Consider the following 12,500-nt stretch of genomic DNA (forward strand, 5'->3'; position numbering starts at 1 on the left):
TATATATATATATATATATATATTTATGTATATATATACATATATATATATATATATACTGTATATATATATATATATATATATGTATATATATACATATATATATATATATATATGTAAATACATATATATATATCTATATATATATATATATATATATGTATATACATATATATATATATATATATATATTTACACGATCTAAATTTATGACACTTTATTTCATCCATTGCAATGCAAAGTAAACTGCTAAATCTAGATTTACCTTTAGAAGGAAATTAGGACGCTCAATATGATTCGCCTTAGTAACGATTACAGTAAGTACTACTGGTGGAAAATGGAAATTATAATCATTTAAAAATTCAACAGATTTAATGTGTGTGGAAAGCAAAAGTAATTGATGCCTAGAAGTGAAATAAAAATCAAATTAAAATTATATGTGACGGACTATGTGTTTCCTTATTTCCAAATCCGCAGTCACATGTTCAATTAGTTTTATTTCATAATCTAATCATGAAACACACTATCCCTATCACATAAACGGATAAAAATTCTCTTTGATATTTCCCTCAAACAAATGTAGCAGGTGATATATGAAAGAAGAAAGAATATTCGAGGAACCTGCAAAATTGAGGACAATTAAAGAAAAATATACCAAAAGAATTGCATTTTCCGTCAAAATGATTAGGGACACGCTTCAATTTCACATGAAAAGATGTAGGAATCAAGGTAATATGCAGTATATCTTTGGATCACGAGGAGAGAGAGAGAGAGAGAGAGAGAGAGAGAGAGAGAGAGAGAGAGAGAGAGGTAATATCTTTTTGAACAGCTTCCAGTTTAATTTGTGCTTCCCTCATTGTGTCGTTATATATCTAGGCATAATCATTTGAGATGTCTTTTATGTTTGTTTTGAGCAGCATATTACACATCTTCCCGCCCACATGTACAGTATATTTTCCCTCTCTTTGTGGCTGTACTTCTTCTTTGTCTATGTTGTCTTATCATTTATAAGTATGTCTACATGTTTTGATAGTTACTCATCATTATGTATATATTATATATGTCTGTTAATTATGTTGACTAACTCACCTTCTATACATGTCCATCTGTATGTTTCCTGTCCGTTATTGTTTTGCCATAAGTGTAATCGCTTATATGCTTTAGAAGGCCTCTGTAATTCTCTGTATTTATCAGTTCGAATTACAGTATACTAACCATTATATGCCATTATATTGTTTGTTTAAATTTCTCTAGATGGGCCTTTTTGCTACCTATATGTTTTACATTACCTCTGTCATCTCATGGTGTATTTGTGATTTTGGATAGCCAACCGTACGACCGTCTTTTAAGTTGTGGTTAATCTAATGTACTAGAACAACTAATAATTGTTTTCTTTTTCTATGTTATCTTCATCACGTCTGAATGGCGTCATTTAACAATTTTAAGAAGTCAACTAACCGTAAGTCAATAAAGATGGGATCAATGTAAAGAAACAATACTTATCCGTATGTGGAAGAAGGTTGTTTCCTTGGCCACATATAATTTGTACTTTGATTAATATATTTTCATACCATTACCGAATGATGCTTCTAAAACTTTATGAATATTGTTATTATGTTCTTCTGCCATTTACCCTGTAATTGTGATATCGTCTGGAAGATAAACAATAACATTATGGCCAATTAAAGGGGATAACTCTGTCATCATTACCCTGGGAGCATTTTTTAACCCCGAAAGATAGATAATTATACTGAAACAGTTATTCGTTGGCTATAAATGCGGTTTTTCATTTACTGTCTTCCTGAAAGGGTTTTTGATGGTATCCAGATTTTAAACCGATAGTTGTAAAATATTTACTATCCCGTACCTTTGCGCGTATTTGCTTCAATCGATGGCCATGGAAATGCATTGTCCTTAGTGGCTGAATTCAACGTCCTATAATCAATACTCAATCTTACCGAGCCATAATTTTTTCTAACTGCTACAATTGTAGAAGCCAAAGGGATTATCTTTTCTCGATAATCCCTTGTTCCCTTAATTTTCGACTCTCCTTGGAAATTAACAGATATTCCATTAGGCCTTGACATGATCGCCCTCGCCTGCTCAGCTCCAATGCTGCAAAGAAATTAATCAATCCTCCAAGGTGCCTCGTCTCCAATGGCTATTGCATTGGGATATCTATTAACAATATTACTAATTATAGATTGGGTTGATATTCTTGCGGACATTGTTTTCGTGCTTGTATAATCAAGTTCTTGTTGCGTTTGTTTGTGCAAGCTGGATTCACGGCTACCATGATCCCGTCATCGGTAATTTCATATACCTTCAACTCACACATAGAATCACTTCGTAAAATGAGCCTTTTATTTGCTAAGTTAATTTTCAAAATGTCCACTTTGTTCCCTATGATTTCTGAAGAGCCCTCTAAGATTATGTGTACTCATTTTTATGTGGTTTAACAACGACCTAGGTATCCTCCGGGAAAGACTGAGACAAGATCACTGTTATAAACGTAATCGCTTAGGGACCACTATTTCCCCCTATTCAGGTACCGCTCTTACATCTCCCACTTTTCTCTTTTCTCTCACATAGGAACTTAATTTTTCCTAACCTTCTATTGGCAGAACGAACACCCCTAGCATAACTTTTATTCTGTCTCTTCCCCGGCAAATCCCAAAAGGTAAGACCCAATATACGTTAGATACCTTCAATACCTAATGTAGATAAGATAAAATATATATATATATATATATATATATATATATGTCCAAATTTCACAGATCCCACCAAAAAGTTGACTGTCGTTGTATACCTTGCTTATAGTTTATTTCCTCCTAACGTGCCGATGATGAATGGTGTAACTGCCTGTAGCATGCTCAAGGAACTTTCTTGTTCAAGAAGCAAACTGGAGGCCTCTGTGTCGATCAATGTTCTGATCGACTTATCTGTTATATCTATCCTGATTACTAGGACAACGAATTGCATGTTGGATCCTGAGATTGGCGGCATGGGCTAACAACTTTGCTTGTAATACCATCTCACTCTGTTGCCATCTCTTCTAGTGCCACGGGGCTGAGGTTGGGGGGTACCGAGGGAGATGCCACTGCCCACATACCAGTCGCTTCCCCTTCCATCATATATATGCTGCTCGCACTTGCTATTTCGTCGATTGCTGCTGATGCCGCGTGGAGGCCAAGGTCTCCTTTGTCTCACCCTTCTCCACCTCTTCTATCCTAGGACAATGGGTGGGGGGGGAGGGGGGGGGGTTGGTACCACAGATCATCCCTTTTCGGCATCCGTTATCGGGCAATCCAGAGAAAGATGACCGTAGGCTTAGCAAGAATAACAGTAGGAAGATCCATGGGTTGGGCATTCCACTCAATAGTTCCCCTCTCCCCCATACTGCCAACACCTAGTGAGTCTGCTCCTGTGCTTTTTTTTCTCTCCATTTTTCTGGCCATAGTTTCTTCACAAGTTGATCTCATGGTTATCCCCAGTCCAGAATCGGAAGGGATATTCTATGTCACATTTCCTTCTGGCAAACTGTATAGAATGTTTTGTATTGCCATCACTACATCTGCTAACAAGGAACTATCATCGAATAAATAACCATATTGAAATGGGATTACTACCCTGTGAACGTGTGCATTGATATTGTCCTGTGCAAGGCACAGGCTCTTGCGTTGGTAGCTCGTACAGAGAATGTGCTTATGGGCTGTCGCTTTCTTATAAAATTTGGAAATGTTAGTACTCTGAGGTGTGTGAAATTGTCGCGATCACTGTACAGGGTGACACAAAAAAAATTGTCATCACCAAAAAACGAATAACTTCCCAAAATTTATTTAGATCGACACAAAACTTTCGTTACATTAGGTCAAGCCTGTGTAGCAGACATCTCCAAATATACAACCAAAACTCTCTGTTTCACTGGCTCCCGAAAATGTGCTCCAAATGTGCTCCCTGGGGCTGCAGACACATTTGGATCCGGCGGGCAAAGTTCTCGGTGACCCTCCCGCATTCCTCCCTTGGGATCACTCTTATTGCTGCTGTGATTGCTACATTCAGGTCAAGGATAGTCTGGGGGGGTTGTTTCCATATACCCTGTCCTTAAGGTATCCCCAGAGATATAAATCTGGGGGGTTCAAGTTCAGTGAATACGGCGACCACTCCGGGTCACACCTGCGGCTGATCAGTCGGTCAGGAAAACGCTGCTGTACCCATGCCAATGATTCGTTTGAAGTGTGGGGGTTGGCACCATCCTGCTGGTACCACTGAAGGACCCTGACGACTCCTCTCCGTCGACCGAGTGCTGTCCAGAACTAGCCAAGCACCTGGACATATCGCTCGGTGTTGATTGTCACAGACCGCTCGTTGTCGTCCTCGAACCAGAATGGTCCAATGAGGCCATGTTTGGAGATAGCGACCAAGGCAGAGCACTTCACCGAGTGTAATGGCCTTTACAGACAGTGCTCAGGGGGTGTGCTACCCCCAGAAGATATTGTTCTTCGAGTTCACGTGACCTAACAACAGAAAATGTGCCTCGTCAGAAAACCAGAAATTGTCAAGTAAGTCTGGCACAGCGTTAATCTTGTCGCAAAACCACTGGCACATGATCACTCGCTTCCTCATGTAGTCAGGTGTAAGTTTGTGTTTAATCTGTATCCTGTAAGGATAAAAGTGGAGATCTGCGTTCAAAATTCTCCGCACGGACTCCTGATTGATTCCAAGCTCCTGTCTTCTCTGTCGCACTGACTTGCTTGGGCTGCGGATAACAGAGTCTCTGACTGCAGCGATGTTGTGTGGTGTCCTTGATGATTTCGGTCGTCTAGAGTTTGATTGTCTGTTAGTGTCTTTACAATTGAGGTTATCCACAGTTCCATGGGTTCTGAACTTGTTGACCCATCTGTAGATCATTGAGTGGATAGGAAATTCTTGACATCTGAACCGTTCTTTGAATTGCAATTGAGCTGCGAGGATAGACTTCAACCGAAAATATGCCTCAATTATAAATGTTTTTTCTCAGTAGTCCATGGCATCTCGAAGGTCGAATTTGGTAGACTCTTAGAACGTTAATTTTTTTTTGGATAAATCTGAAAAATAAAGGGAATTGATTATTTATTTTAAAAGTTATTTAAGTTTAGGTGATGACCGTTTTTTTTTTAGGTCACCCTGTATTATGTGTTTCAAAACTTGAAATTGACTCCTCCACTCGATTTTTTGGTTGATAGATTTCTTTCATATCACCCTTTCTTGCATGGGGCAAGGTGTATTTCTCAATTAAATATCGCTTTATTTCAATGCGTTTTCTCGAACAATCAGATGGCCAATATGTTATCTCCATTACCAGGACTTCTTTAAGTAATCGAATTAATTATGTAGTTACTTTTTTTTATCACCACCAAAATCTGGCCAATTTACGTCTCTAAAGAAACACTTTCATCGATTGAAACGCTTCATTAGGCTGCTCGCTGGTCATCAAACGGCTTAAACTTGGCTGAAGTTCTGACAATTTTCGAGCAAATATATTTCAAATTCCTTTACTCTGATGGGGATGTGCGTTTACACACTTATGCATCTGAATTTCATTCATGTGCGTCGGGGATGTAATGGCTGCTCTGTGTTCTTCTCATTCATCCAATAATCTACTTACTAACTCAGTTAAATTGGAACTTTGATTTTATTAGTCTAAACTACAACTTCGCTCACAGCATATTCAAACAGATGTATTTCATACGTGATACCAATTATATCCCTTGTCAAGGTTGTGGTTGCATATTTTGTAATGTCCCTGATTGATGATAACAAGACTAGGGTTCAAGTTCCACTCAATATTATTAGTTCGTTTTGTTGTTAAAACCTCACAATCATTTTAAGCTAAAGATGGAGACTTTGGGGGAGCCTAGAGGTCTATCTATTGAGTCATCAGCAGCCATTGCTGGCTCTCCTTGGTCCGGGCTTCAGTGGAGAGGGACCATGGGGGCTGTACTGCTTGATTGGGCAATGTGACTGTCCCTTGCCTCTGTCATTCATGAGAAGCCTTTACACCTTTAAAATGAGAAACCAAAATATCCACTTTTTCACTTTATTATGAATTCAGTAAAACACTCAATCGGTTACCCTATAACTCTTGTGAGAGCTCCAGCGGTAGTGATTCTCTTTATGCTCTGTTAAGATGCCGAATCAAATAAATTTGTGGGAATCTCCACACTGATGGAAATATGTTCCCTAAGAAGCCCTTCTGACATGTCACATATGAGAAAGTCCAATGGTCTCACTGACCATTCATACAAGTCTAAGTATTCTGAAAAAGGGCCATATATGTATTTTTCTGTCCAGAGCTTAGGATACACAACACTCCTACACACATAATGTGTATGTATGTATGTATGTATGTATGTATATATATATATATATATATGTATATATATATATATATATATATGTATATATATATATATATATATATAATATATATATATATATATATATATAAATATATATGGATATATATATATATATATATCTATATATATATGTATACTGTATATATACAGAGAGAGAGAGAGAGAGAGAGAGAGAGAGACAGAGAGAGAGAGAGAGAGTGGGGGGTGCGGATTTGAGTGTGTATACATGCTATATATATATATATATATATGTAAGTATATATGTTTACATATATATATATATATATATACATATATATATATATATATATATGTATGTATATATATATATATATATATACATACATATATATATATATATATATATGTATATATATATATATATATATATATTAATTATGTATTCATTATGTTCAGTGGCATTTTTACTTAAAAATATCAAGATACTTGGGCATAAATAAGTAAAATAAAATGATGAAATAATCCTTCCTTATATATCTAAAGATTAAAAATATGATACGATTAAAATACCTGGGTAGTAGTTCGTAGAGATTGCCTGGCCCTTTTGGCCAGACACAGGCTTTTGCAATCTTGCAGCCCGTAGGTGTTTGGATAGGATATATTGGGATAGGTAGTTGGGTAGGGGATATTCTGCAACATTTATTTTAGGATATTGGGATAGGTTTTGGGGTGGTGATGGGATGTTTGACAAAGGACTGATTGACTGTGGAATATCGTCCTATGAGCCCACTGGCTCCAGTCTGAGTTAGAGAGAAAGAGTTATAGTAGCAAGTCCCGATAAGTAGGAGAGCTCGGGAAGGAGTTGAAAATTTGTAGTTAGAGAAGTTGATATAGGTGAAGTGAAAAACTTCATAGTAGTTTAAGCTTATGTGTGAGATAGAGGGATAGTGTAAGATTTCAGCTCAGTAGGAGAGAGCTGAAGAGGAGGAGTTGTAGCGGTTTTAGTGGTAGAGATAGGGTGGAATATAAAATTCATGTACTTGTATATGATGAAAAAAAAAGGAGAGATAATAAAAAAAAAAACGTAAAAATAAGGATTATTTTTTAGACAACCAAAGGGAGATGAAGATGTAGATGGCAAACACAGGCTGCAGTGCGACAACGGGTTGCCATCTGAAGAGAGAAGAATGTGTTGGAGGTCAAAGAGATCCCCCGATCCCTGCCCCACCCCCTGACAGACAACACAGGCCGCTGTGTGACAACTGGCTGCCAGCCGAGAGGAGGGGAAGATGTGCTGGAAGTCAAAAAGGACCGCTGACGACCCCGGCCACACCCCCACACAGGCAACACAGGCCGCTTGTGCGACAACGGGCTGCCAGTCCAGAGGATAGGAGGATAAGGCCGCAGTCACCAGCAATCCCCCAACTCCCAGCACAAAATTGTAGAGAGGATAAGGTTTCTCTTTTAATTGCCGCTTAGATTTTACGTTGACTGTTGCAACGTTATCTCGGTGGAGGGTAACTCCGGAGAACTGCTGAGAGGGTATTGTGATTGTCAATAATGTACTTGACAATTTCTGTTGCAGTAGCAGGAGTGTTGGGATTAAGATCCTGCCGAAGTATGCTTGTTTTCTGACATTGCCGTAGATAGTGCTGTAAAGGTTCTTCTGTGTCCTGATTACAGTACTTGCTTGGTCTGATTGGTCTATGCTGTGCTGCAGGGTCTTGGCCGTTATCTAAGATGATCTGCCAGTTGCATAGATATCCCAGTCGCAGTCTGCAAATAATTACTGCGTCCTGGCGAGGTGTTTGTCTTGCAATTGGGTGTGGTAGTATGTTTGTAGCTTCGATGTACCACTTTGCAGATCTTGAGCCATCAAGAAAGGCTCTTCTAACGTCACTAGTCTTTTGAATGTTGCAGTAGGTAGCCATTTTATTTTGAATGGTTTTTAATGACTGTTGCAGAGTAATGCTGATAGTTTGGCACATTAAGGCCGATTTAGCTAGGTGGTCGGCCTCATCGTTGCCAGAGATTCCTGTATGACTTGGTATCCAATTCAAGGTGACTTGCCTGTTGTTTCTTTGGTGGAGCAGGGCTAAGAATTTAATTGCAGTGATAAGGTGCACATTCTCTGTGGGTTCCTTGTTGCTGAGGGCCACCGTGGCTCCTCTGGAATCTGTATGGATCGTTGTGTTCCCGTTTTGTTGATTGGCAGAGTGTTCTAGGGCTTTAGCAATGGCCACTAGTTCAGTTTGTAATGTGGAGACATGGTTGGAAAGTCTCCAGTTTGCTTTATATCCTGATGTAGAGATAACTGCAGCCAGGGCTGCAGAGATTGCACGGTCAAGTGATCCATCTGTGTAGTAGGTATGAGGCGCAGGAGTGTTCCTGATTGCATTTTTTGCAGCTGCATTGAGTTGCTCTTGCGTGCAGAGAGCCTTGCTTGCTGCTGGTAGGATAGTGAAGTTGTATTTGATGGGATCACATGCCCATGGAGCAGGAGGAATGTAGCCCTCATACATTTGTTGTCCCTTGATTTTGTGAGCCTCGTTTTGCATCTGCATTCTTCTGAGTGTATCCAGTAGTTTCTTTGCATGGGAGCTGGGTGGATCTAGTTCTTCAGCAAGAGGTAGAAGCCTTTTTATTTTATCATTGAGTGGGCTTTTTCTCTCTGCGATGATTGACTTGAATAAAATGCTGCTATTCCTTATGTCAATTCTGGCTGACAGGGAGATTAGGTTAGTTTCTGCTCTGAGTAGGCAGAGTCTTGTCCACATTGGAGAGCCACTGATGAGTCTCATGGCATTGTTTTGGACTACTTCTAATGATGTTTTTTGAGTGTCGGTCAATGCAGTATGTGTGGGTGCTGCATAATCAATGTGGGATCGAATTGCTTGTAGGTAAAACAGCCTTAGGAGGTTATTAGATACTCCTTGTCTAAGGGAGGTCATTCGTTTCATGGCTGATAGACGGATATTTGTCTTCTCTCTTAGGTAGGTTACTTCATTAGCTGCTGACAGGGTTTTGCTAATGATTACCCCGAGGTACATGAATTGACTCACCCATTCGATGTCCTCACCTCTCAGTGTGAAGTTTTGAGGGTTTTGCGAGCGTTTTATAGCCATTGCTTTGGTTTTGTTGGTATTAATCTTCAGACCAAGATCATTGCATTTGGCTTGAATCATGTCCAGAGTTTTTTGAGTGATATTTCTGGCATGAGCTTTGTTTGGGCATACTATGCATATGTCATCTGCATATATGAATATCTCCACTCCTTTTGGGAGTTTTAGAGTGGCTAAGTTCTCCATCAGTAGATTGAACAGGTAGGGGCTGAGTATGCCTCCTTGTGGTGTTCCGTTTTCTAGGGGGATGAACTCAGTCGTTTTTCCTAGGAAAGTGACTCTGGCCTCTCAATTTTGTGTGTAGTTTCGAGTCCAGGCCAGTAAGTGTCCTTTCACTCTTTTTTCAACAAGTGTGAAGAGTATGGCTGGTGAGCTAGCTAGCTCAAAGGCTTCCTCGAGATCAAGGAATATGACAAAAGCCTTTTTTGTCGTTAATTGTTGAGAGGACATTTGTAATGCATTCTTGAGTGCCTATGCCATTTCTGTAGGCATATAGGCGATGATGTAGTTGGCCTATCTTCCACTGCAGTCTATTGAATACCATTCTCTCAGCTACTTTCTCTATGCAGCTTATCAAAGCTATAGGTCTGTAGGTATTTGGCTCCTTAGGTTTTGGAATAGGTTTAGTGTCCTGCTGGTTCCATGTGGTTGGACGTAGTCTTTCCGTATGTGTCCTGTTTATCAGATGCAGGTAGACTAATTTGGCATGGTTTCCCATGTTCCTCAGCATGCTGTATGTGAGGAGATCGGCTCCAGGGGCAGTGTCCTTCCTGCCTTTTGTTAGGGCCGTATTTAGTTCTTCCATTGTATAGGGGTGATCAGTGTCATCTACCATGTTGCAGGTGGCTTCTATGATGTTGTTCCTGATTGGGAGCAGAGTTCTCTGCCTGTTGATGGTTGGCAGAGGTAGATTGATGCTTTTTGCTCTGTCCGCAAAGTTGTTAGCAATCCTCTTGGCTTCAGCTAGTGGGTCTGGGTGTGTGACTCTGGGTGTATTATATTTCCCAGAGACTTTGTTAAACCAGCTCCATATTTTGGCTAGGGATGTGCTGAAGTTGATCTCGTTGCACCATGAGTAACATTTGTCTAGTTTTACTTCCAGTGATATTTGTAAAGAATGCTTGATGATTTCTACAAGTAGATTATGTAGTTCATCTGTTCTGTGTCTTCTGAGAAGTTTCATGGTCCTGTTTATTCTAGCATTCATTTCTTGAAGCGGCTGTTATAGTAACAGGCATCAGCATGTTTCTTCTGAGAGTACTTTTTTTGTGGCATGGATACACTGGCTGCTACCTCTAGTTGTTTGCTGAAGTCGGTAGATAGGGTGGAGATATCATTATGTGGGTGTTTGATATATTCCAAAGCCCACTCTGTCATGGCTGTTTTGAATTTTTCCCAGTTAGCAAACTCTGGGTTCCACCTTTTGGGGGTCGAGGAGGAGGTGGGTATTTCTGCAATTCGAGTGTTACTTCTATGGCAAAGTGATCACTGATTAATACAGGATGTAGTTGCCATTTAACTCCTCTTTGTATGGCACTGGATAAGTAGGTAAGATCTAGACGACCTCCTTTTAGATGGGTGGCTTCTGTGACGTTGTTGAGCAGTGCTACATCAGGATATTCTTTCAGTAGGGCATGAAAGTGTCTGCCAGTTTGATTTGTTTCTGATATTGAGTTCAGGAACTGATGATGAGCATTAAAGTCGCCTGCAATAATTGAGTCTTCGTTGGAGGCTTCTGCAAAGAGTGCCTCGGCTTCGATATTTTTGCTGGGGATTTGTATATGTTGTGGACTGTTGGCATTGTGGTTAGGAGAGATATCTGGCTACTTAGCGTCTCTGCCTCGGTCCCACAGTCTATGCTTGGTAGTAGTTTGGAGGGGATGCTGCTTTTAGTGAGGGTAGTCAGTCCTCTTGTCGTTGGTGATTGATACGTTGTGTATACTTTGTATCCTGAGAACGTGAATGGTATGTTCTCATTAAGCAGAGTTTCTTGCAGTATGATAATGTCAGGGTTTTGCACTGAAGTTTAAGATTGAAGAAATACAAGCTTGTTTCGAAGTCCACAAATATTCCATTGGAGCACTTTTACCTGAGTGTTTTGGTTGTTGCAAGTGGTTGTATGAGGTCCATTTGCAGTAGGAACTATGAAGAGAAATGAGCTTCTAGTTCCTTGGCGGCGTTGTCAAACACGAAGTCATCCAATGACTCCTGTGTGAATTTGATTTTGCGAGATCGCAAGAAGTTACGAAGGATGTTGCTGATGGCTGCCAGCAGAGCACCCATGGGACAAGCAGAGAGATCGTACTCACTAATGTCTCTGTTGAAAGGTTGTTTGGAGGGGCGTGAGGTGCTAGATTTTCTTGTGGCGGTGGAAGGTAGGTTAGGAATTTCCTTTAGGGAGTGGGAAATGTTAGGTGTGTGAGTGGTAGGTGCAGAGGAGGATGGGTTGGGTTCTGGTTGTTTTGGCTGGGTGACATTAGGAGAATTGGTTGGAGAGGTAAGTTTTAAAGGTGAGGGAGTGCGGGGAGTATGGGTTGGAGATCTTTTTTCTTTGGAAGGAGGTTTAGGAGGACGTTGAGGTTTAGGTGCTGGAAGGGGAGTTGGTGGAGAGGAAGGTTCAGGAATGGCAAGTCTGGAAGGGTTAGGATTTTGTTGGGAGGTGTGGTTGGAAGGTGTAGGGTTTTGTTTAGTTAGAGGTGGCTGCGTTCGACGGTGTTGACGTGGATGGAGGTTGTAGTGGTGGTCAGCTCCTTGGCGGTCTGCTATTCTTTGAAGTCTATGGGGGCATATATCATGCCAAGCATGATGGGATCCTCCACAGTTAGGGCAGCGGGCGAGGGTTTTGTGCCCTGCTTTGTGCCTGGCAATACAGTAGGCGGTGGGGTGCTTTCTGCTGCTGCAGATCCCACAGATCTCCGGACCTGTGCAGCGGGATTTATGGTGTCCAAACTTTTGACACCGAAGCATCGAAGTGGCTCCTTGAAGTACTCTTCGGTGCGGAAGGTGCCCCAAA

At 40.5% G+C, this 12,500-nt stretch overlaps 1 protein-coding gene across 1 annotated transcript; it reads right to left on the reverse strand.

Annotated features, from left to right (window-relative positions):
* Positions 1-4,482: 4,482 nt before the first annotated feature.
* LOC137659168 (uncharacterized) lies at positions 4,483-4,914 on the reverse strand. The gene has a single exon (XM_068394228.1). The coding sequence runs from the start codon at positions 4,912-4,914 to the stop codon at positions 4,483-4,485; it is 432 nt and encodes a 143-aa protein (XP_068250329.1).
* Between the last annotated feature and the right edge of the window lie 7,586 nt (positions 4,915-12,500).

Source organism: Palaemon carinicauda, chromosome 19, assembly GCF_036898095.1.
Source record: "Palaemon carinicauda isolate YSFRI2023 chromosome 19, ASM3689809v2, whole genome shotgun sequence".
NCBI lineage: Eukaryota > Metazoa > Arthropoda > Malacostraca > Decapoda > Palaemonidae > Palaemon > Palaemon carinicauda.

Coding starts and splice junctions, on each gene's coding strand:
- LOC137659168 (XM_068394228.1), bottom strand. CDS start 4,914: ATGATCTACAGATGGGTCAACAAGTTCAGAACCCATGGAACTGTGGAT.